Source organism: Gossypium hirsutum, chromosome A08 (assembly GCF_007990345.1).
Source record: "Gossypium hirsutum isolate 1008001.06 chromosome A08, Gossypium_hirsutum_v2.1, whole genome shotgun sequence".
Classification (NCBI taxonomy): Eukaryota; Viridiplantae; Streptophyta; class Magnoliopsida; order Malvales; family Malvaceae; genus Gossypium; species Gossypium hirsutum.
The window spans coordinates 113,216,859-113,243,019 of record NC_053431.1 but is presented as its reverse complement, the minus strand read 5'-3'; the positions used below and the strand labels follow the sequence as shown (position 1 = coordinate 113,243,019).

General features: G+C 34.9%; 2 protein-coding genes across 4 annotated transcripts in view; one reads left to right on the top strand and one right to left on the bottom strand.

Annotated features, from left to right (window-relative positions):
* Nucleotides 1-8,779: 8,779 nt before the first annotated feature.
* On the top strand, nucleotides 8,780-11,568 carry LOC107920645 (probable serine/threonine-protein kinase PBL19). The gene is made up of 5 exons (XM_016850453.2): nucleotides 8,780-9,260; nucleotides 9,372-9,731; nucleotides 9,963-10,220; nucleotides 10,440-10,562; nucleotides 10,805-11,568. Exons 2-5 carry the CDS (start codon nucleotides 9,378-9,380, stop codon nucleotides 11,237-11,239), a joined length of 1,170 nt encoding a protein of 389 aa, XP_016705942.1. The 5' UTR covers nucleotides 8,780-9,260; nucleotides 9,372-9,377; the 3' UTR covers nucleotides 11,240-11,568.
* A 604-nt stretch (nucleotides 11,569-12,172) lies between these two features.
* The window catches only part of LOC107919490 (uncharacterized), a 38,520-nt gene continuing 24,531 nt past the window's right edge, over nucleotides 12,173-26,161 (bottom strand). For all 3 annotated transcript variants that reach the window (XM_041074825.1, XM_016848944.2, XM_041074826.1), the window contains 22 exons: nucleotides 22,480-22,674; nucleotides 22,332-22,374; nucleotides 21,561-21,679; nucleotides 20,913-21,425; nucleotides 19,508-20,281; nucleotides 19,312-19,385; nucleotides 18,868-19,213; nucleotides 18,684-18,782; nucleotides 18,451-18,606; nucleotides 17,958-18,139; nucleotides 17,361-17,855; nucleotides 16,759-16,936; nucleotides 16,537-16,673; nucleotides 15,395-15,521; nucleotides 15,042-15,263; nucleotides 14,605-14,964; nucleotides 14,086-14,244; nucleotides 13,717-13,998; nucleotides 13,432-13,647; nucleotides 13,290-13,342; nucleotides 12,880-12,988; nucleotides 12,173-12,734 (listed from right to left, as the gene is read on the bottom strand). In XM_041074825.1, coding sequence (XP_040930759.1) covers nucleotides 12,390-12,734; nucleotides 12,880-12,988; nucleotides 13,290-13,342; nucleotides 13,432-13,647; nucleotides 13,717-13,998; nucleotides 14,086-14,244; nucleotides 14,605-14,964; nucleotides 15,042-15,263; nucleotides 15,395-15,521; nucleotides 16,537-16,673; nucleotides 16,759-16,936; nucleotides 17,361-17,855; nucleotides 17,958-18,139; nucleotides 18,451-18,606; nucleotides 18,684-18,782; nucleotides 18,868-19,213; nucleotides 19,312-19,385; nucleotides 19,508-20,281; nucleotides 20,913-21,425; nucleotides 21,561-21,679; nucleotides 22,332-22,374; nucleotides 22,480-22,674 — 5,184 coding nt within the window. In that variant the 3' untranslated portion in view covers nucleotides 12,173-12,389. The remainder of the gene's footprint in view (nucleotides 12,735-12,879; nucleotides 12,989-13,289; nucleotides 13,343-13,431; nucleotides 13,648-13,716; nucleotides 13,999-14,085; nucleotides 14,245-14,604; nucleotides 14,965-15,041; nucleotides 15,264-15,394; nucleotides 15,522-16,536; nucleotides 16,674-16,758; nucleotides 16,937-17,360; nucleotides 17,856-17,957; nucleotides 18,140-18,450; nucleotides 18,607-18,683; nucleotides 18,783-18,867; nucleotides 19,214-19,311; nucleotides 19,386-19,507; nucleotides 20,282-20,912; nucleotides 21,426-21,560; nucleotides 21,680-22,331; nucleotides 22,375-22,479; nucleotides 22,675-26,161) is intronic.

The window sequence follows — 26,161 nt, the reverse complement described above, 5'->3', positions numbered from 1 at the left end:
GGTAATTGAGTACACTAAGGTTGCATATGAGTTTAAATATTTTTTGGTGAAATGATTGATTGATTTTAATATACTCATATGCTAAGTTAAGAAATGGTACGTTAATATTTGACAGATGAAATAGACATATTGGTACATATTAGCTATATGAAATGAAATGATATATGTTTGCATGTTTTGCAGTATGCACATATAATTTGTAAAATAATAAGTTATCTTATAATTTGATTATTCGAATGCCATAAATGAGAAGTATACATATATGATTCGAATGTTGGAGTTATAAAGCATGTGAATTATGATTGTTCTAGGATGTGCTTTCGTCAGTAATGCCTCGTAACCCTAATTTGGCGACGGATACGGGTTAGGGGTGTTACAAACGAGATTACCATTATCAGCAAGTAAGAAAAATGCTATTTGGGTAATTATTGATTGACTTATGAAATCGGCTCATTTCATTGTAGTCAGGATTGATTGGTCACTTCAAAAGCTTGCTGAAGTTTATATTTAAGAAATTGTGAGATTGCACGGTGTTCCTATGTTAATAATTTCTTATCAGGATCTGCGGTTTACTTCTAGATTTTGGAAACAATTTCATGAATCTCTTGGTATGCGACTTAATTTTAGTACAGCCTTTCACCCATAGACTGATGGACAATCTGAGCGAGTTATTCAGATTTTGGAAGACATGTCTCGTGCTTGTGTTATTGATTTTGAATCAGGTTGGGAGCGTTACTTACCTTTGGCTAAATTTGTATACAACAATAGTTTTCAATCGAGTATTCAAATGGCTCCGTATGAAGTCTTATATAGTCAAAAGTATCGATCATCTGTTTGTTGGATAGAATTGAATAAAAGAAGAATAATTGCACCGAAATTAATTTAAGAAACAGAAGACATTGTTAAGAAAATTCAAGATAGATTGAAAGTAGCTTTTGACAAACATAAATCATGTGCAGATTTGAAACGTCGAGATATTGAATATTCTGTTGGCGATAAAGTATTTCTTAAAGTTTTACCTTGGAAGAAAATTTTGATATTTGGTCGAAAAGGGAAACCGAGTCATCGTTTTATTGGATCGTATGAGATAACAGAAAGAGTGAGACCAATTACGTATCGTTTAGCTTCGCCTATGGAATTACGGAAAATTCATGATGTTTTTCACGTTTCAATGCTTAGAAGATATCGATCAGACTCATCTCATGTTTTTTGATAGAAGATATTGAAATTCAACCTGATTTGTTATACGAAGAAGAACCAGTTGAGATTTTGGCATGTGAAGTAAAAGAATTGCGTAATAAGCGAGTTCCATTAGTGAAAGTGTTGTGGCGTAGTCATAGTGTAGAAGAAGCGACTTGGGAATCAGAAGAGCCAATGAGATCTCAGTACCCTTACCTCTTTTTAGGTAAATTTCGGGGATGAAATTTATTTAAGGGGGAGAATTGTAACAACCCAATAGTCACGGGTGTCGGAATATGCATTTTCGAGACTCTATTTTCTTAAATTAAATTCGTAAATATTTCTAATAAATATTTACGAAGTTAGTTGTGTGGTTAATTTGGTTTTGGTTAGGTGAATTTGCATGAATTAAGAGTAATTAGGTAAAAGGACTAAATTATATAAATGGTGAAAGTTGAATTATATATTAAAGAAAAACTAAAAGGGCTAAAGAAGCAATTATGCCATTACTCATAAATGAGACGACATAAGTGTATATTATTATAAAATTTAAAGTTAAAAATATATATTATAATATTATATAATATTAAATCTTAATGTTTAAGTATATATATATTATAATAATAAAATAAAAGAAATAGAAATAGAAAAGAAAGAAAGAAAGAATAAATGAAACAGAAGGGAAAAAGAAAGAAAAAGGAAAGAAAAGGAGAAAGACCAAAGCTAAGGGTTTCAAAGTTTAAAACTCAATTGGCTAGTCAATTTAGTCCATTTTTCTTGTAATTTTTATGTTTTGGGAATCCCGGTATTAAATAATACCCAACCCATGTCAAAATTTTAGAAATTATTTAGTTTTTAGATGTTGTTAATGTTGAATAATTTTAGTATTAGGGACTAAATTAATAAATTTTTAAGTTAGAAATGAAAAAGGATTAAATTGTAGAACAAATAGTAAATTTTGTGTAATAGGGACTAAATTGTGAAAAATTCAAAATTTAGGAATTTATGTGAAAATAAGGATTTGAATTTAGTCTAAAGTAGAATTTGCATGAAAATAAAGAATTAAATGTGAAGAATAAAAGTTAGTCTTGGTTTAAGGACTAAATTGGAAATTAGCCAATATTTGAGTAAAAAAATTAAAATATTCAATATGAAATTGACTTGTGTTGTATTGATGATTTTTAATTGATTTAATTCCGTAGCTAATGTCGTATCGGAACCTTCGACTAAAAAGGGAAAAGATAAGGTCAACAAGGAATAACTCGGAATTTCTGGTTTGTATTTCTATAATTCGAAACTAGTTATTAATTGTTGTATTTTTTATTTAATGCATATGGTAAGTGTTGAGGTGAGTATTTGACACTTTGACATTGAATTGAATTAAAAGTTGATTGAATCGATTGAATGGATTGAATTGATATATATTATGAATATATTGATTATTTGAATTGAAATGAATATATATGTGCAAATATGATAATTGAATATTGGTTGTATTTGGACAGTGAAATTAAACCCTATTAATTGTATCGGGCTGAGTCAGATATAGATGGCATGCCATAGGATTAGAAGAGTTCAGATATTTCTTCGACTTCAAGTTGATGAGACATTGAGTATCAATTTACTACTTCAGATTAATTCGATGAGGCACTGGGTGTCAATTTACTTTGGTTTAGCTGATGAGACACTGGGTGTCAAATTATTACTTCGAATTATCCGATGAGGCACTGGGTGCCAAACTGGTGTGTTTTGGTTAGATCCGTGTATCCGTCCGAGTCTGAGTCGTGTTAATAGGGGTAAATGAATAATAAAGTTTTATGATTGATATTGAAATTGCATGGCATGAGAAATGGAAGTGAAATAGTGAATTGAAAATAGAATGTGAAATATGTTGCAAATATATGGAATATATGAGTTATATACTAATGAAATGAATATGGAATAGATAACGCAATTGTATAATGAAATGTGAAACAAATGAAATATGATATGATTGTTGTAATAATTAAATATTAATATGTGTTTATATTTCAATCGTATATTTGAAATTTCTTATATTTAAATATTCAGATTATAGAAATAACACTGAGTTTTTACTCAGCGTACGATTTTGTTTTCCGTGCGCATGTTAGGTACTTAATTTTGATCGTCGATTCAGCATCCAACAATGGTCTCGAACTCAAACGTGGTGATGTTTATCCTTTTGTGTCGGCATGTACCTAGGGTGTCTGATTAATAGTTATTTTGTGGATTGGATGTAAATAAGGTTATAAGTTTAATATTGGTTTGGTATATATATATACATGTGTTTGTTTTTCAAGTTTTATTATGGCTTGTTAATTTGGTGTTTAAGTGTTTATAAGCTAAGTAAAATGGATTAAATTAGGCGTGTTTATAATTTGGACTTGAATGATAATTTGATGATATAATTTTGGTACCAATGAGGGTACATTGGTTAGGCACCTAAGATGATTGTTTTGACATGTTTTGGATGTGTTTGATCGTGTTTTGAATTAGTTCAATGAATGATTTTTGAGTTGCTTATTGTCCAAGCTTGAAGGGAACGGTAAACTTGTTATTTAAGGTACATTTTGAGTCCACACGGCCAGACACAAGGGCATGTGAATGGGCCTGTGAGACATACGGCTATCACACGGGCGTGCGAGACCATTTCGAAAAGGGCACATGGTCTAGCACACGGGTGTGTGGCTTGGTCGTGTGACCCAAGTCAAAGAGTTGCACAGGTATAGAAATAGGCTGGGACATGGCTAGTGTCCCTATTTCAAATGCCCATATGGCCTGAGACACGGGCGTGTCTCCTGACCGTGTGAGTCACACGGCCATGTGAACCTTTTATCTTTGAAAATTTTAATATTTTTTGAAAAAAAATTGAGTTTCTGAATTAGTCCCAATTTGTTTATAATGCGTATTTTAGGCCTCGATGGCTTGAATAAGGGACAATATGTATGAGTTTAATTGGTTTTTGACCTGAATATAATAGGATAAGAAATGTTAGTAATTTATGTCTGTTTGATTGATAAGTTTCGATAATGCTCCGAAACCCTATTCTGCCAATGGATGTGGGTTAGGGGTGTTGCAGGACTCGTAATGTTTTCTCATGTTTGTGTCTTTTGGTAACTTTAAGTATTGTGTAAATATGTGGCTTGAGACAAGTTTATATGTGGTAGAAATGGTTCAATGGTATGTGTGAATATAGAGATATTTGTTAAGGTTATTATGTATGTTTGAATGAATTGGATAGGTTGTGATTGAGGTGCCATAAGAATAACACCTTGGTTAGATATTGGATGAGCATGAAACTGATATATTTTTAAATGTTTGATGTATGTTTTAAACATGTGAAAGATGGTTGAATTAGTGTATTTTGGTGTGCAAGGTTTGTGTTTGAAATGGCTTGTTTTAGGGGCAACACAAGCTGCACACGGCCTAAGACACAAGCTATCACACGGCTGTGTACCACACACGGTCACCTCATACGGCCGTGTGTCTTTTAAATTTAGGTGCATATTTCACTTGGTCATGTTGTAGGCCGTGTGACCATATTTCAAATACACACACGATCTAAAACTCGGCTTACGGCACGACCGTGTGACATAAGTTAATGAGTTACACGGTTTAAGACATGGGCTGAGACAGAGCCATGTGTCCTTTAGTTCTAATGTCCATACAGCCTGGGTTAAGCCACACGGCCTAGACAAATAGCCGTGTGAGCCCTATTTTTGTAAATTTCCAATTTTGTCCTGAAATTTCTGTTTTGATTCGAATAAGTCCCTAATTGTTCCCAAACTATTTTTAGGGCCATTTAAGCTTATATAATATTTAAATTATGTTATCAATTATAAATATGTGAATTGCATGTTGGTCCGTGTTGCAATGTTTAAGGTTTTGTTTTGCATTGTAATGCTTCGTAACCCTAATCTAGCATCGGAGACGTGTTAGGGGTGTTACACAAGCTTTGGCATATTCTCGCATGTAGGGGAAAATGGATCAATTTGCATTATATTAGGCTTTCGAGCCCAACTCTCATGTATGTGAGTCTTTCCTTTCTACTAGTTCTTACTAGCCCAATAATCCATTATAGATTATTCAATTTGTTTTTTTTTTCAATTTCACCTTTTTTTTCTCTTCAATCGATTTCCTTTTCCGTCGGAGGAGTAGGAGGTGAATCATTTTTTTTCAATTTTGCCTTTTTCTCAAGGCATGTATGGTCTTCTTTATTTCTGGATCATCCTTGAACAAAATTAAAACTTATAGGGGATCGATCCCAAAGATCAATCTAACTAATTTCGAGATTTTTTACAACTAGAGTGTAAAACTACCCATAACTTTTGCAAACTTATAGAAAACAAAAAGGGGGTTTTAACATAATTGAATAATAAGAACTTAAATAAAAAAAACTAAAACATAAAAAGAAAGTTCAAAATAAAAGTAGATTTAACCAATAAAACGAGAGCTTTAGTCTTTAACACAACTTTAGTTTCGATTCAAATTTGATTACAAATTATAGATCCTACTCCATTTGATGAAAATTCGATTATTATAGTAGAGGAACAACCTCGCACCTCAAATTCTTCCATAGTATTTAATTAAAATAGCCTGACAATTGACTCTTGTCAAATGAGCAACCTCAAGATCAGCTCCTAGTGTTTAACTCTCCAACAACTTTATAAATACAAAAAAAACCCGATTTAAGTCAATGAGTTCAATTGTGTGATTCGTTTAAACTATATTACTAATTCATTCTATGTCACCTAATTACATCCACAAGCCAATTTGTTCTTTAATAAAATAAAACAACAATTACGAGTTGAATTAAAGAAGAAGAAGAAGAAGAAGAAGAAGAAGAAGGAGGAAAAGGAAAAAGAAAAAGAAGAAGAAGGAGGAGGAGGGGGAGGACGAATAAGAAGAAGAAGAAGAAGGAAAAAAGAGGAGGAGAAGGAGGAGAAGGAGAAGAAGGAGAATGAGAAAGAGAAGAAAGAGGAGAAGGAGAAGAATGAGGAGGAAGAAGAAGAAGAAGAAGGAAAAAGAAGAAGAAGAAGAAGGAGAAAAAGAAGGAGGAGGAAGAGGAGGAGGAGGAGGAGGAGAAGAAGGAGAATGAGAAGGAGAAAGAGAAGAAGAAGAAGCAGCAGCTTTGGTAAAGAAAAAGAAAAGAAGAAAACTTTTATAGAATGTTGAAAAGAAAATAAACTATGGTGGAGAAGTCCACCAACGAAACGTAAGAAAAAGAATTCCCCCTAAATCAGAAGTCCCCCTGGGTCCTTGCTTCTCAACTATGAAGATGAATCAAACCCCATTTCACTAACACTAGTTAATTTCTTTTAAATAAAATTAAGTAGTTATCTAATTAAAAAAACTAACAATAATTAAACTCCTAATAAGGTATATTCATAAATAATGTTTTAATATAAATAAAAATAATTTTAACATACAATGATCCTAAAATCTAAAATCTCTTCTCATCTTTTTGACATGTATTGCACCCACGTAAAAAAAAATAGACAAATAAACATTAAATTTAGTAGCATCCATATCTAAAATTAAATTAAATAAACTGTAAAAATATGTTAATTAAGCACATTATCAATGTGAGAAGAATTTGATCATCATAATTATAAAGTTGTAACAAGTATAAGTGAAGTTGAGCTTAAGTCAAATTTTATGTAATTGAAATTAGAATAAGTTGTTCTTCGAATAAAACTTCACAAACATAAAATTAAGTTCGAACTTTATAATCAATCTGATGTATTTTTTATTTTACTTTTTTAATTTTAAATTAATTTTTTAATTCCAATTTAATCAATAAGTCAGCATTTTCATAAGATTTATATACTCTCTAATTTAGAATCTACATGAATATTTTTTTTTTGGTAAATAAAAAGTAGATTAATAATCGAAAGCAATTACAGAGGTCTGTTTTGAACAAAGGAAGATCTTGAAACTTCTAATTGAAACACACTAAACCCTATAATGTAATAAACATTCTTGAATTGGACAGATCGTCCTCGATTGTTGAGCATTGTAATGTTCCTAATAAGCCCCAATTTTGTATCAATATATCCCAATTAAATTTATTGTATAAATTTTATAATAAGAATAATTTAATAATTTTGTATTTGTTATAAAATAAATAGACAAAGAGTAAAGAAAAAAATTAGAGAGAGAACATACTTTATTAATCAATCAAATATTTACAAAACTTTTTTAAATTTTTTATTTATATGTATAAGAAGTATAAATGAAATAAATATTTACTTTTAATGACTATTAAAATTTAAAATATATTAAAACTAATCTTGATCTTAACAGACATTTACTTAATAAAATATTCATAACAATATTCTATTAATTAAACAATAAAATTATAAATTTTAATTAAATAAATTATATAATTAAAATAAGTAGAGATAATTTTATATTATTTGATTCAAACTCCCCTTAGTCATGCCTACACTCTTTTTAGTTTTATTTTTTTTATAAAAAAGAATAATAGGAGGGTTTGTTTACAATTGTGAAATGTAAACCCACCTCTTTAAAGGACATTCATACACACTTCTTCCATTTTAGATAATAATATTAAAATGGTTTGTTTACAAGTTTTGTGAGGCATGCCGACTAAAGTGGTCTTAAAATGTAGGCTCACCTTGTTATAGTATACTAGATTATGTGATATTTATATATGTGATACTCATGTTGTAAATGAAAGGAAAAAAATTTATTTAAAAGTCCACTTAATTATTCATTCATTTTAGAATTTTTCTTAAAAAAATATAATTTGAAGCTATTTAGTTTAATAAATTTATAAAATTATCAAAAAATATTGTTTTATCATCTCTAAATTTAGACACGTGTTAATATGATAAAAACATCTAAAAAGTTTAAAACCAATCCTTCAACTCCGCTTGGACGTTTTAGTGACTAGACCTTATTTTTAACAATTAACTAGGACCACTCATTTCCCTTTAAAAAACTTATGTCCTCGCTTTAAAGGATAATCCATCCATTTGGCAAATGTTCTTCATAGACATTCGCTTTTTATGTGTGAACACTCCTTAATCGTTAAACACATATGTAAAGACCATTAGATCTCACCTGAATATAACAGTCTTGTATCATAGTGCATGTCTAACACGTTCTGTACGTGCTCTTTGATGACAACTCCTCTATAACGAATTGTCACGTCATACTAGCACGAACTCTCTTATAAATACCCTCCCAAATAATAATAAAAAGGAGTTTTTTTTTTCAATCTCTCCTTTACCGGTTCAATGCTTATTCTTCTCATCCTCCTCCCCACTCTTGTCCCATTTTAAGTTTCATTTAAAAAATGATCTATTTTCCCAACTTAAATTTAATGAAGGTGATGTCATGTTATAGAAAAGCTAGCATAAAGTTGTCCCAAGTGAAAACGGAACTTGAATATGAAATTTCTGCCCTTTGCATTGTCCAGTTGTCTTCACTAACAACAACGTAGACCATTTTGCTTCCATTTTCTACTCAAACCATTCGCCACTGTTTGGTGTGTACATACCTTTATGCGTGGGATTGCTGCAATTATTATTAAAGGTTTTATAGCTTGAACGTCCACCCCACACAAAAACAAAAACAGAAAAATGTCAATAAGGGACTGTTGTCAATGTGAATGCAGAAAAATATAGATTGAGGATATCTCTGTTTGTTTATAATTTTACTAACGTCAAATGTTTTGTTTAGTCAAACTGGGTCTCGTTTCTCATCTCCCGTCCTTTTCATTGCCTTGATTTTCATCGTTTAATACACGCCCATTTTTCTACCCTTTTCCCAAGGGAGGTGTCTGGTCAGATGTCGTACAACAGTATTTTCCCATCTGTGTTCTTTTTTACCATTTCGTGTCTGGGTTTTGGCATTTTTCATTGCTCTGTACCCCTGTTTTGGTTAAAATTTCAGTCTTTTTAGCTGGGTTCTGCTTTTGTTTCACTCCAGCTATTCAATTGTCTTCTTCGTTGCTTCATGACTTCTATATATTTACTTTTCCTTCGTCATTCTTCCGTTGCTTCCATTTTTTTCCCTTTCTCTTGTTGCTCGTAAGGTTCTTATTTTCCTTCTTCAAAGTTCATTTTTTTCTATCTGGAAAGACTGCAGTTTTATGCGACGATTTTGAGGAGAATTTTTCGTTTTGGGTTTTTTTTTTAAAGATAGAAATGAAGTGTTTTTCAATATTCGGCAAAGACAAATCAAAGAGCAAGAAAAGAGAAACAAGATCTGCTGCTGAGTTGAGGAACCAAAGTGAATCATCGGATAACCCAGCACTGAGTCGAACAACGAAATCTTTGCCATCTCCAAGGAGTATACCGGAGTTGTATAAAGAGAAAGAGCATAATTTGAGAGTTTTCTCTTTAGACGAGTTGAGGGACGCAACTAACTGTTTCAACAGGAAGTCAAAGATCGGAGAGGGTGGTTTTGGGAGTGTTTATAAGGGAACAATTAAGCCTCCCAATGGTCGAGGTGATCCTATTGTTGTTGCTGTTAAGAAGCTCAACACCCATGGTTTACAGGTACTTACTCTACACCTATTTCTTCGTTTATACCCTATAAGTTGCCTTTTACAATATGACCTTTCTTTCCTGTATGTTTGAAGAATTGACCCCTGCTACAACATAGAAAGGGATTGTTTAAGGTAGCGATATATTGTGCACTGTTTAATATTGGCTGGTTATACTGAAATCTTTGGAATTTATTTGTAGAACTAGTTTATGAATCTTATGATATTGTCATGAACTTTTTAGGGTCACAAGGAATGGCTTGCGGAGATTCAATTTCTTGGTGTGGTTAGTCATCCGAACCTAGTAAAACTTATAGGGTATTGTTCGGTAGATGGCGAACGAGGGATACAGAGGATGTTGGTGTACGAATACATGCCTAATCGGAGTTTGGAAGATCATCTTTTTAATAGTACATCCACGTTGCCTTGGAAAATGAGATTAGAGATTATGCTTGGTGTAGCTGAAGGATTGGCTTATCTACATGAGGGATTGGAAGTCAAGGTACAATCTTCTTTTATTCAAATGATAAAAAAACATGGAAAATTATGACATTAAGACTTGTTTGGTAGGAGAGAGAAAAATGCAAGAATTTGAGCAGAGGTAGGTAGGAAAGGGAAGATTTGAAGAATTTGCTACAATATCTGTTACAACTAATGACTGGCATTGGTTATTTCTTTGTTTAAGGATCATACTCTTTATCTTTTTGTGTTATTTGAACAGGTGATATATCGAGATTTCAAATCTTCGAATGTGCTGTTGGATGAAAATTTTAGGCCAAAGCTCTCAGATTTTGGTCTTGCAAGGGAAGGGCCGACGGGCGACCGTACTCATGTATCAACAGGGGTAAGAACATATCAGAGTACAGTATTTCATGCACTGCAGCAATGTTGGTTGGCTTCACCCTCCACTATCTGCTGACCTTCAGCATCTTAAACTGTTGCACTATAACCACTTATATTCTAGCTGCATTTGTTTCCTCATTTAGTCGGAGTTGCATTTTCAATAGTTTTGATTTGAGAAGCATGTTGCATTTCATACATTTGTTGAATTAAGGTGTTTAAGTCTCGTTTGCTTTTTCATGAAAGGTGTATGGAACTTATGGCTATGCTGCCCCCGAGTACGTTGAAACCGGCCACCTCACAATCCAAAGCGATATATGGACATTCGGAGTGGTACTTTATGAGATCCTCACAGGGAGACGAACAGTGGAAAGAAACCGCCCAACATCGGAACAGAAGCTTCTAGACTGGGTGAAACAGTTCCCTCCTGACAGTAAACGATTCAGCATGATAATAGACCCTCGACTTAAAAACAATTATTCTCTCAATGCGGCTCAAAAAGTGGGGAAGTTAGCTAATAGCTGCCTAACCAAAAACGCAAAAGAAAGACCGGCGATGAGTCAAGTGGTAGAGAGCTTGAAGCAAGTGATACAAGAATTAGAAGAGGCAAGCTCCTTCTCGGTCAACAACTCTGCGGGTCCATCTTCATCTAGGAATGGCACAAGGCGAAGATCGAAATAAGGTTGGTATAGAACGTGTATTTGATTTGGTTGGACTGGTTTGAAATGGTGGATATACCCCATGTTTAGCATGAGATGTGCAGCTTAAAGGATTTTAATCCAGAGATGAGTTGAAGGATGAGGCTTCTTTGTATACATAATTTTTTACTGCTATTATATAATTTCTGGATACAACATGGAAGAGGCGGAACCTAAAATGGCGAGATTTGTAGAATCTAGAATTATTGGTTTGTAAATTATAACAATAGCGATTGTTAAGTTGTTATGAATTGAATTGCGTATACGATTTTTAGATACTAATAAAATAGTATCATATCATTATCCTTTAAAGATATATAAATAATATTATATTCTTGTCCATATAAGCAGAGCGTTGCCAGCTCAAATTGGAAAGTTACAGTTTTAGTCCTTATAAATTAATATATGGGAAGATTAACTTTGGCCCCTTAAAAATAAAAAGAAATTCTATTTAATTCCTTTAAAAATATATTTAAAAATAAAAAAATTTTATAAATTAATATATGATAAAATCAATATTTCACATTTTTGGGCTAAACTTGGTGATAGTTTTTATATTTGATTATTTTTATCCAAGTTAATCCTCGAACTTAAAAGTGATAGTTTTTATACTTGATTATTTTTATTCAAGTTAATCCTTGAACTTGAAAATTATTTTCACCTTGAGACTCGAACTTTTTGTATGTCTAAAAATTTTAAACCCCAATATGAAGACAATTACCAACTTTAAGGATTAATTTGGACAAAAGAAAAATTCAAAACCTAATGTAAAAACAATTGCCTAATTCAAAAATTAATTAGACAAAAATAAAAGTTCAAACCCCAACGTGTTGCTAAGTTCAACCCAAACTATGGATGGATAAGACTTCTAACTAATAGTGTTTTAGTAATTTCAAAAAGTTGACATCTCTATATGTAGGGTTTATTTGCGGAGTTCATGGATGGATAAGAAAAAAGCAATTCTAGTTTAGATGGTACAGTTGGCCGACAAAATGAGCTATTTTCCAAAATTTTAGATTCTAATGTTTTCAAAAACCTAAAAAGGTAAATGAATACTTTCACTCTATAATGATACAGAATCATAGCACATCAAACAAGTTTCTTCACATTCTGTTTTTGACCAATACCAAACTTCACTGAGATTCTGATGATCGTGGAGACTGGAAATCATCACGAACCCTTGAGGGTTTCCAGTTGGATTCTTCCTTAGTTTCTCTTAGAGCAACAAAATGAAGTGCGTCACTTTGAACTTGGTATACATGACAACCCCACGGATATGATTCTGGAGCACACCATACCTTCTGCTCCTCAAATGTTGTCTCCTCTGCAACTGTTTCTGCCACACAACGTACCAAATCAGCTTCTGGCTCTTCAAAACCCGCAACAGCTACACATCCCAGGGAGAAGAATCCATCAGGTGCTCGCGGATACCAAATAGAGACCGGTGTGGTGTAGTCATCTAGACAATTCCTCCATACCTGCAGAGACTCAATATTAACTCCATTTTCAAAATACTACACTGGCCTCCAGACAAAAAAAGATTAAGATATTTATCAACTCCAAGCTCTAAAACACAAAGCTAGTGTAAATATTAAATTTCGTAATGGCTTTGCTCTGTCTTACCAGGTCATAACCTACAGGAAGTGCAAATAGCTTGTCAATGTTTCGGTAAACAGCAGCAACATTAGGAGGATGAGTCCCTACACGAGCTATGTCACCAATGGACACATACCTGAAGGAAAGAAAAGCATGATCCCACTCCAAGATTTATGTAAAAAGAACTGTATTTGGCAATTTAAGGTGATGATTAGGATGAAAAGTTTGAGATCCAAGGTCGGTTCAGTAGTCCATATTTCTTAATATATATAAAAATAAATATATATTATTTTGTATGTTGTTATTGAGTGATCTTGTTACAACTAAGTTTCTGATAGCTGGATTTATAATTTCAATGACTAGTTTTTAGCTTTTAAGCTATCATATGTTCAAATCTAAGACAAGTCAGAAAAGAGCACAAAGAACTTTGTAATTACCCGTCCGGACAAATGGGCCTCCAAATGCTACATACTCCACCATCATCTGCTACCTAATAGACAAAATAAACTATCTAAGCTAAAATTGAGTAATGAAGTGATCTACAGTGAAACAAGAAATGCATGAAATAGAATAAAGCACCTGTTTTCTACATAATGTACATCGACCTTTCAATTCTCTCTCGCTGCTCCATATCTTCAAAAAGTTCATACTGTGTTTGATCATTTTTATTCCATCAGATCCAGAACTTGATGAAGAGAACTCTCCTGATTTAATGATGGATTTCTTCATGGCATGTGGTGCTTTCTTATCAGTCTCACTCCAAGAGAAATGTAGAAGCCTATGGCTTGAAGGAACCTGCACAATCAAAATCTTGTTTGTTTACATGACATCTTGAAAGTATAAAGATCTATACGAGGTACCAACCTTTGGCACAATGCTCTTCAGGTCAGATTGATGCATTCTCCACATCTTACGCACTACTGAACAGATCTGAACAGCTTGCGGTTCTGTTCCCTCAACTTCTTCAACATTACATTTTATGACTCGAACAAAAGCTTCTGATCTCCTAAAATTCTTAAGATGCAGGAGCAGGCAAGAAGGCAGATGACTGCCTGCTTTTGCCAACTCCAGTGCCATTAGCTCCTCCCATGGCACATCCCATATGATCTTGCAAGGTTTTTTATCCATCTTGTCGAGGGATGAACACTGCAAACAGCAAGAAACGATGGCATAAGAAAATCAGCTGAATTTTTTTATGCGGGTAGTGTCATAGCTCAAGCACCCTTCACTCACCTGCAATAGCGTAACTCGCTTATTGGTCACCAAAAGTATCTTTTGGTATGGTACAATAAAATGCTCTTCATAATAATCAGACCAAGCAAATTTAGAAGGCTCTTTAAAAATTTCAGTACAGCCAAAACGTCGACTTGCTTCTGCCAGATAAAGGACCATCTGCCCCCGAAAAAAAAAAAGAAAAGGAAAATAGTCAATTCACAGATTTTCTATTGTTTCTTGTCCATGGACGAGACCTATCTGCTTTTGTTAGTAGTATTTGCCTGGCATGTGAGAGCAGTGGTGTTATCCCACATCCGTTAAATAACAGTTTATAGTGACTCAACTGGGTCTTTCCATATACTACCAATTTCTTTTAGGTTGAAAAATCATCAGTTTCAATGAATGTTGGATTGGAAGGTCAATGGTTACATATTTCATTCATAACTAAAAAAAGCAACAAAATGCAAAACGATAGTTTGCTCTAAGCAGAAACATCTGAGTAACAAAGATTTTTTTCTCAAAAAGGCTATAAGGTACCTGACCAGCAGCTTCTTTCTCAGAGTACTCTCTAAGAATACCATCAGAATGAATAGCTCGGGGGTTTCTAATTCTCTGGAAGGTGCTTCTGTTATTCAAAGCCTCCAAACACTTGGAACAACTAGCTTCAATTCCACCGACGGTCAATGAGAAGAAATCTAATGCTCCACTGACAGGTTGAACGATGAATCCTAGGCAAGCACGCCCAATTCCATGAGCAAGTCCCGTGAAACCATTCTGTCTGGTACTTTCCACTGGTTTCCTCACAATTCCAGACACCCCAAAAGCAACACCCTGTGCAAGAGCTTCTGTTCCTTGAATAATTCCATCACCTACTCCAGTGATTCTCCTTGATGTTACCTAAAATCGGGGGTTAGAGTTCGATTCTCAATTATTTTCAATGCCAATTATTTACAAAATGAAAAAGAATGACTTACCTGCTTTGAGCGCAATTGCAGAAACTGTCCATCAGTTGAAAGCTCTGCAAATCCTTTACTCAGAGAAGCCAAGGTTGAACTAGTCATACCAAGTACATCTACTGAAAATAACAAATGAAGAGGGTTATGAATCAAGTCTCTCCAAATACGGTTTTCAATTGCGGGAAGTATGGAACTTCTCCGCATGAATCTGTCTTTCCTCATCACCCTCCTCAGATGCACCTATAATAAAAGGCTCAATGGTCAGTAGCCTGATATTTACAATGTCTGTAGACTGCCTCCTACTCAGTGTACTACATGCTGTTTTAGCAGCCAGAAACATTGCAATATTAAGTAATGTAATGATCACTGACCTGAATTTTAAATGCATTTCCGATAGCAGAAAGTATAGGACTCCATACACCAAGAACTCCTTGAGGTCTCTGAGCTGGTGCTGTCTCCAAAGAAACTTTCAACCTTACTTCTGAGACATCTATGAGGCTGAAAAGATCAGAAGAGGGAAATATCATCATTACAGCTCAGCTTTCAAATCCCTAAATGATATTTTCTTCAACTAAGTTAAATATTTGATGATGAAGATGAATCCACCTCAACCCGAAAAAAGGAAAACAAAAAAAAAAAGAAAAGAAATCAGTGGCATCTGAACACTTCTCATTGAAGGAGAAAATCTAGTAATACTAGAACTAGCATTGGATAAAATTTTTGTCCTTGTACAATATTTGTGCATGGAATTCAAGTGGATCAAGTTGAGCATAATGGCATTCTGAAACAAACTACTGCTGGGCTTGGATGTGTCATAGTCAATTTGAAAAAAGAAACTGAATTCCTTTTAAAGGTTAGCGCTGAGCACATTATCAATGTATCTCCAGCTATTTTGCTTATAAAGATTTCAGAGAATCTTATCAAAGTTCATTTAGTCAATAAAATGGAAAGAAGGAATGAAACAGCACTCACATATCATAATCAAAACCATATACTGCTGCACAATAGTTTCTTTGATGCAATTATATTTGCATGCTAAAGTTGAACAATACTTCATAGCTATTACACATGAGAATATAATCTACACTTCCAAAAACACGGATGAAGAAGAAAATAGACCCTAAAAGAATAACTTAAGTAGTTAACAAAGTCAACTTGGATATAGAAAACTAATTGTATGCATTAAAGCAGCAAGTAGCACTAGCAGATATACATGTCTAGTGTGCACATACACTTGCATGCATCATCCAGGAGAATATATAGCCACAGACAGAAAAAGGTGAACAATGGGAAAGGAGTTATAGAAACAGAGTCATGCATCAGAAAAACTGTCAATAACTTTATGCTATTTTCCTCTCCAGTGATAATGAACAAGGAATAGCCATATAGGTAAATTCTATTAAGCCATCAACCTAGCCAACATTGTTGCTTCCATACATAATCCTGAAACCCTCTTCCTGAATTTTTAACATTAGAAATTCCTAACTGTAAAGAGGTTGAATATTAGTCTTACTCAACACGTATCTCTGGGTCAACTTGAGTGACACTTGAACTTTGGGGGATGTGATCTAGCTGAAGATTGTTATAGAAATCAACTAGTGCCCAGATGATCGGCTCATGAACATTAAGCCTCCAATGCTTGTCAGTCACCTAAAATAAAATATGATCAATTACATTATCATCTAAAACAACATAGTGTACCAAAATGCTAAGCATCATACAAATAGAGCATTACCCGTATATAGACATATGGATACACTTGAACCCCATCAGAGTTCACATTTCGCATTGTGATAGTCATCTTAAATACAGGATGATGAATATCACTCATCTGCTCAGGTGCCAATAGCACTGGCATTAAAGTTAGAGGAAGCTGGTTGTCAATCTGCAAATAGCCCAATATGAGCTTGAACCTAGCAAAAAGGAACAGAATTTATTAGCTTATTCATCTGAAGCTCCAAGAAAGATAACCAATGGAAGATGGATGTGTAAGTCCAAGACCTAGCAGATATTTGCAAAATATTGTTTTCAAAGAAGGCTGAATGAAATAGCAAAGTCTGGGGAAGGGGTGTTAATTTAAGTCATATCATATGATACACCAAACTGTTCTTATTTATAAAACAAGAGTACAGTACACAAATAGGCATTTGAAGTGAGAAAAACAAGAGATTCTAAAACTAATCCAGCTCAAATATCAGTGATAAAAAATGTAAAGCAGGACATAGTCTAAATTCTGTGCGTCCCCAGAAGTACTGTACAATAACCAAGAACAAAAACTTCCAAACAGTTGAAGACTACAACATCATGCCAAAAAATCTGCTAAATAGAAGCTCTTACCTGCTGGTTGTTCCACCATCATAGCCTGTAGAATATGAAATGAAGAGTCTGTCCAGGTACAAGTACAAGAGCTCTCTTGTCATGTGGTCCACAACAGAAACCCCAACAACTCCTAACTCAATGATGATTTCTATTGGTGTGACATCAATCTGTGGCTCTCCAGCAGCTGTCAGTGACCTTCTATCTTCATGTGAACTTAACTTCCACGTCCAATCATCTGTGAATCTAACAACTTTGATATTACTTATTTCAAAAACATGCAACTGCATTCCGAATTCTCCTTCACCTTCAGAAAATTGCCCAGCCCTTTCCAAATCGATTTTCCAGATTTGGTTATCGCAATCTCCATAGATTTTAGCATCAATGAACTTTTGACCGTATGGATCTTCCCAGGAAAAATTTGTAGTTGAAAGAGCTCCTAAACTTATCCATGTGTTCTCACCAAATCCAGATTGGCGAATACATATAGTTTTTTCAGTGGTTCTGTTCTCAATCCTGTTTATTCATATGCTTTAAGAAGTCAATAGACACCAACATAAACATGCACCGCATCTCAAACTCTCACTATTTAATATCTAGGAAACAATGTATACTTGCCTGATAGGACCTTTGGCTGATCCAAGGCGGAATACAACTATAAAACGTGATCCTTCTTCATACCCACGTATTACTACATTCAAAAAAGTCCTTGTAGCATCACGCCGCCTCAAAACCAATGAGATAGTATCCTCTTTTACTATTTGAACAGGAAATGACCATTCTGTATCTTCTAGTCTTATCTAGAAATTTCAAATAAATCAACTCAATAAAAAAGATAAATTTGATGCATCATAAAGTGCAGACAAGAAGAAGCCAACAACCCCAAAACCATAACATAACAATAAATAGTTTCAAAAACCAAGTTGGCAAAATTATAGATCATTTTAGGAATCAGAAGGCAAAACAAAAGTGCAGTTTAAATCTAGAAAACCAGTGCAGGCAAGCATGAAGTGAGAAAGGCAGAAGTATTATCCCATAGTAACAAGGCAAACAAAGAAGAGAAGTAGATAGTTTACAAAATTGGATATAAGGTTTAAAGCACTCCACTCACCTGAAGTTTCTCCATTCCATCGTTCTTATAATGTACAAAGGAGACTCTTGAATCAGATGCGCATAGAACATTGGGCTCATCTTCATTGCTTAACTTAATGTATAAGTCCTGACCAATTCTATTTGTAAAGGTCATGTATGGTCGGACAGTGATCACCTACAAAGATTTAACTGAATGAAGCGCCTGCATTCCTGATAACATCTAATTTGTAGAGCACTGAGAAATATTCCTACCTTCGTAGGGACAGATTGATAGGGGCAGGGCTTTGCAGAAACAAAAAGGTGCATACATCTGCCATCAGCATTATAAGCATAGAGATCCAAAGAGCCATCCTGTTGATCAGGAAAAAGTAAGTGCTAAACAACAATATCCTTTTAATAAGATATGGCTTCAAGTTACTGTTAATGTTTGATCTACCATGTCACTAAGGGGAGAAAGATCTTTAACAGGTCCAAAGTGCTCATTGCTAGGCCCCGTAACTGCTACACAGAGGCCATACAAATCAAAGTTCAATGAAGAGGCAATTGTGTGACCATTGTACATTTCCTCATCAGTTATTTCCTCGATTCCTTCATTTTCCTTTTTGGCACGAAGTGGAAACCTAATCTTCCTTGTGCTTTTCTTCCCCCCGATATCAACAAGCCTGTATGTAAGTGGTGGACATCTGGAAACTGAAAACCAGTAAGGAGCATAGACTCTGATCGTTTTTGACAAAATTGTTTGTTCTTTGTCATAATTCTGTTCAATAACGAGTTGAACTATCCTGCATATTCCATAAATATAAAAGGTATTAGATCAGAGAAGACTTAGCTTTAACATATTCAAGAGACTCGAATTTTAAAAATCCAGCATATAATAAACCTTCCAGAAATAGAACTTTTTAAGCTTATTGTTTTGGATGGAATTTCGTGAGGATGAGATATCAGAACAGCTTCCTGTAAATCAGTAAAAAGTTAAGAGAGAAAAATAGACAATGAAATATGACAAAGAGCCAGATCTGAAGTGAACTTTCATAAGCATTATATATAAAAACTACTGGATTTTCCTAAAATCTCACACGTAATGGTAGCCATCCTCTCTGTGGAAGTAGTGAGAAGAATAAAGGCCTGCATATATCAGCATTGTAAATATTTACAGTTCCTCCAGGGTGAAATATTCCTCTGGAGCAGGCAATGAAATGACCACTAGGTCGCATCTCAAGGATAGAATATTCAGCTGTAAGAGGAAGATAATTGGTGATAGATAATGGGGATTTGATCACAAGACTCCAGTCCAGGATAGGATCGGAACAGATGTCTTTTGAAATCTCTGTTGCTTGTATGCCCAAACAAAACCAGAGTTTAGGTGAAGAAGCATTAGAAGAGCTCTCGACTAGCTGGGTGCAGCATAGCAATTCCTCAGACTCAGTCAGAGCTGATACATATATCTCACAAGTGCCCTTTGGTTTTTCAGAAACCTCTGGCTGACCAGGCTTTCCAACTACTGAACTCCAAGAATACTTATTAGAACCGTCAACATTTGAAGGTCGCAACTGGAAAACAAATGATCTAGACTTGCTCAAGGCTGACAAGGGAAGAGGCACTGTATCACCAGGTTTCAATTCGGCCACAAATAATTCCTTTGCGTCAAGCGATATTTGTTTCCTATTCCTGATCCATCTCCTTTGCCTCGCAGAACTCAAGGATGCTATGGAGTCATCTGACTCGGGCCATTTTAGGCTTTCTACATCAGGAGCATGAACCCATCCACCAGCAGTACTAGTAGATGGTGTATCCAGATGCCAATCATCTAGCCAATCCCAACCCGAAGGTAATTCAACTCCAAATGCTGCCTACGTGATTGTAGAGGAATAAAAAACCAAATCAGACCTCATCTTAGAGTATTTTAAGTAGTTCCTAAAATTTCAAAATACATTTTCAAGGCCCTAGAGGAAGAATGGGCTTTAAACCATGTAATTATGAAAGAAGTGCAACAATATAAATACAAAGACACAAGTATCAAAAAGTTGAACGGAAAACATATTTACATAATGTCTGGCATGAAGTATACAAGCTTATCTATTGCAATTAGTAACAATATTATCCAGGATCAATGCACAATTTATATAAAGTGGAAGAGGTTCAGAAAGAAATGAATCTCATGTTTGTGGAATTAGAGATAAAAGCAAGACAAGTAAAATTAAATCAATAAAAATGAAGTGATCGTTTTTTAAAAGATAGATTCCTGGTGTAATACAATGGACAATATGTTCTGTGTAGATAAGTTTTAGGAAAAGGATGGAGGAGGCATAATGCCCATAATACAAAATACTAGCATAAATAGAGGTTTGTTTATGCAAAACCTTCACTTTAAAACAATGAGCACATTAACATGTGAATTTAGAGAAGGCAGCAAAGAAAATTAATTATGGTCCAAAATGAGTTACTGCCACTTACAGCTAAGAAATTACTTATATTTCTTACCTGCTGGGAGCCTCCACCATAGGGCTGATCTTGATTCAGTTGAACATTGCAGCCAATCCACCCAATATTTGGATCATACTTTTCAGTTTCAAAGAACTCATCTGTCTGAATTCTGCTACCATCAAATTGAATGCCTTCAGGCATTCTTACATCAGTCGGCTGCTCCGCCTCACTGGAAGCTTTTGATACAAGACATAAATCAAGTGTAAAATCTGTGTTATTATGCACAGATACCAGTGACCTAATATTTACATATCTGTTGCCATCTTTTACGCTAACTTCGCCAGCTACAATATCATTGCCTAAGTGCCAACTAGCAGTGGGTGCTGCATAGTTGAGTTGCACAGTAGTCCAAGGTCCCTCCATGCTAGGACTTATCTGAATGAATCCAGATTTTCTGCCACCGACAAAAGGTTCATTTGTCTCATCAACATTAAATTTTGGAGGCAAAATTGCAGCACATCTTAATTTCCCACTTGACTTCTTGCTGCTCCTATCTGCTTGAGTAATATTCTGCAAGAAATAATCCATTCAGGAATCATAGCAGTTAAAATGCTAAAAATATTTCCACTTAAAAAATCAATTTAAAAATAAATAAATAAATAAAAGTTATCTCAACTTGCTCTAAAATAAGAGGATCACATTTACCATAGAAGGTGGCAAGAATAAATCCCTCCACATTAAGCTATTGGCGTAATCAAGGGAATCATCTGGGATGTACACAGCTATCTGGTCCAAAGGAGCTGAAAAAAATCCAATGGCGTCACCTGTAAAAGAAATTGTGGATTCAGTAATGAAGGTATGCAAATTAGGATGTTATCTGCTTCCTAGAGTTACACCCTTGTGAATTCATATGGTAATAAAGTTATCAATACCATATGCAGAAACTTAATGGTACTGTTGAGGCTTTTCTGTTCCTATTTATTGTTTTAGAGTAGACTATTACAAGGAGCCATGACAAGAGTTGCTTAGGACTTACGTTTAAATTAATTAGATTTGTTTTCAAATTGAGTTGTGGCATTGATTCAAAATCACAATTACCTTCCTTGGGTTAAGAAAAACAGGTTATATTTAATCCAGAAGTATAATATCAACATTGTTGGAATACATCATTTTTTTTAATTGCAATACAATACTCCTCAAAACAACAAATTCTTACAATCATATAACTCCAATTAAAAGCTTGAGATAGTAACCTAAAAGTGGCCTGATGCAGGTGTTAATACATATTAAATATACCACTATTCTGAAATCCTTGATCAGCCATACCACATTTCTGATAGTTTTCTCAACAATACAACAACATTAAAATTATTTAAGAGTTGAGTTCAACAGCTTAATGACTTGGAATGTTATATAAACATGCAGGAGGCAAATCATTGCTTGTGAAATGAATAGATTGGGATGAATATCTAGTACCTTTTCCCACGTCAGCAACAATTAGCTCCAATGTATAGGAGTCCTGTGCAAATTCAAAATCATAGTAATGGACTATGCAAAAAAAGGAAAAGCGGGCATAAAAATGCACAAGGTTAATTAAAGAAATATGAATATTTTTCTTACGTACAGGGGAGTCAACTATAAAGAAAAACATTTCACTCCAGTCAACTAAAACAGAATCAGAAGACATGATACTTGAGATACGTCCACATGTCCGTGCACTTTGTTGATGAAGCAGTGATTCACTTGGAAGGCTATGGCTTGGAGAAAGGCGAACAGCCACAGTATATTGATGAGAACTCAACCCTTCAACTCTGGGTAACTTCCATCAAAAGCATTCCAACAGACCATGAAAATGATCAAACTATTTGTCACATTAGAGTCAAACAGAGCATAAATAAGTGAACTTAAAATCATTTCACACGCAACTTCAATTTCCTTCCTACTTTTACTGAAGAGGGGGGAAAAAACAACCAAGAAGGTAATCAGTTTAGTAACTAATTTGGAAATTACTTTTACACAGACACAGTGGTTTCCATCAATTTCTAAGTGAGACAAGGCCTTAAAAGGTCATAAAGGGTATTGGAACACAGATCAATGCAAAGATAATCGAATAACCAAAATAAGACTGACTACCATAGCAACATGACAATTCTCTACAAATCCATAAATTGTCATGATAACCCAAAATGTAGAGCTTAACCAAAAAAAAAAAAAACAAGTTTTGTCCTTTATAGCTTTTAAAATTTGTTGGAATTCCTCAACTTAAGCAAATTTTCTACATTAGTGCTAGGAATTTCCTTGTACTATTAGCCATAATGAAATTACTAATTTTTAGGGATAGGCTAATTTCTAGAGATTATTTCCTTTTTTATTTTTCTTGCTATTCTTTAAAAGGCTGTATTCAGATTAGAAGTAATAAGAGAGAATCATTCTTCTTCCTAAAACTTGTTCATGGTATCAGAGCATCAGGAATCCATTTGATCCTGCTCTTTCTTCTCTTCTCTTGTTCTTTTTTTTCTCTGTTAGAAACCCTACTCCCATGGGTGACACCGAAAATTTCTCTGAGACTGAGATCTCACAAATAACTGAAAATCACAGTCAAGGAATCCCACAAGGTGACCTTAACTCTTCTCTTATAATCACAAATCATCGATTAGATGGAAAAAATTTCCTGCAATGGTCACAATCTGTCCTTATGGTTCTTCGTGGCCGAGGAAAAATTGGGTACATTAATGGACAAATTCCTCGACCAGCATCAACAGACTCTGGTTATGCAACTTGGGAGCTTAACAACTCAATGGTTATGGCTTGGCTTATAAATTCGATGGAAGGTCATATAAGCCGAACGTATCTTTTTTTCAAAACTGCCAAAGAAATGTGGGATGCAATCAAGGAGAATTACTCGGATCTTGGAAATACTTCCCAAATATTCGAGATCAAATTAAAGTTGAAAGATATTCGACAAGGAACACTTGAAGTCACTCAATATTACAACAACCTAAAGATCTTATGGCAGGAGTTAGACATGTATTATGAAGTTGATTGGGGCGAGGGCTTGGAACACACCAAGTTCATGGATCATCTTAACAAAGAACGTTTCTATGAGTTCCTAGCAGGACTAAATCGTGATCTTGATGAGGTCCGAGGACGAATACTAGGCAAAACCACATTGCCAACCATAGGAGAAGCATTTGCTGAAGTAAGGAGGGAAGAGAAACGGCGTCTTATCATGTTGGGAGACGCAAGAGAATTAAAACCATTGACCGTAGCTGGTCATTATCCTTCCGAGAACTCTGCTCTTATTTCAAGAGGCCCTCAATCTCAAAGGTTCAAAGATGGAGTTGGTTCTGGTTCAAAAAGGCCATGGTGTAGCCACTGTAGTCGGGTTGGGCATACCAAGGAGAAATGCTTCAAACTCCATGGCTATCCTGAAGAAAAAAAACAGAAAGAAAACAAGGCAGCAATGATATCTACTACTGAAGAAGATGCTCAGAATGTTAGGCTAACCAAAACTCAACTTGAGGCTCTTCATAAACTACTCGGGACTCCTATAGCCAGTGGGTCACTAGCTATTCAAGGTACTGCTTTAAATACTACACAGGAACCTATCACAACTTCCTGGATACTAGACTCGGGTGCATCCGACCACATGACAGGTAATCTAAGTTTGTTTCACACCTATTTACCTTTTCATGATCACTCTCGGATTCGCATAGCTGATGGATCTTACTCACCGGTGGCTGGAATGGGGACAGTGAGACTTACTGAAAATTTTTTCCTTGATAAAGTTTTACATGTTCCAAATCTTTCCTGTAATTTACTCTCAATTAGCAAGCTTACCAAGGATGAAAAAGTACTTGTTGAATTTTCTGCTTTCGGTTGTGTGGTTCAGGAACAAGAATCGGGGAAGATGATTGGCACTGCTAAAGTTAATGATGGCTTATATGTTTGGAACAAAAACAGTTCACAAGAAGGGATGGCCTTATCTACATCAAAAGACGATTCTATCATGCTATGGCATCGTAGACTAGGACACCCGAATTTCATGTACTTGAAGAAACTGTTTCCTCTACTATTTCTAAAAAAGAAAATTAGTTCATTGAACTGTGAAGTTTGCCAACTGTCTAAACACTCTCGTGTTCCTTATCCTTTGAAACCTTATGTTCAATCTCAACCTTTCTCTTTAATCCACAGCGATCTATGGGGAGCCAGTCGAGTAAAAAACATCACAGGGGTTAGGTGGTTCATACCTTTCATTGATGACCACACTAGAGTTTGTTGGGTCTATCTCCTTAAAGAAAAATCTGAAGTCTCTAGAGTCTTCAAAAATTTTCATTCAATGATTCGAACTCAGTTCAATTCAAATATTCACACCCTTAGAACTGATAATGGGAGAGAGTACTTTAATTCTATCCTAAGTCCTTATCTTTCTGAGCAAGGAATCATACATCAAAGTTCTTGTCCTAACACCCCTCAACAAAATGGGGTTTCCGAGAGGAAAAACAGACACCTTGTAGCCGTGGCTCGTGCCCTTATGTTTACTATGGGTGTACCAAAGTATTTATGGGGAGAAGCTGTCCTCACTGCTTGTTATCTTATAAACCGACTCCCATCAAAGGTATTAAACTTTCAAACACCTTTACATACTTTTCAAAAAAAATTTCCCTTGTTTCGTGTTCCTAATCTCCCAACCAAAACATTTGGTTGCAAAGCATTTGTCCACAACCATCAACCTAACCAATCTAAACTTGATCCTAGAGCTCACACTTGTGTCTTTATTGGTTACTCACCTGCACAAAAAGGGTACAAGTGCTACTCTCCAACCTTACACCGGATGTTTGTGTCCCTTGAAGTTACTTTCTTCGAAAACGAGCCATATTTTTCAGCCTCTCATCTTCAGGGGGAGATACTTAGTGAAGATGAGACCTTGAGCAATCTTCTCATTATACCTCAAGACTCTATCAGCCCTACCACCACTACAAAACCTGCTGAAAATCCTACAGCCACTGTTATTCCTGTTTTGGAACCTGTCAGCCCTACCACAACTACAAAACCTGCTGGAAATCCTACAGCCACTGTTATTCCTGTTTTGGAACCTGTTTTTCCTATCTCCACTGTTCAGCAACAAGAAACAAGGGTGATTAATAATACTAATGAAGAAAAACAGCCCACTCATTCTGAAAAACAACAAGGAAAAACTCAGGGACTTCGTGTATACTCTCGGAGACATCAGCTATGCGAATCCGAGAGTGATCATGACAAGGTAAATAGGTGTGAAACAAACTTAGATTTTGACTCTGTAATCT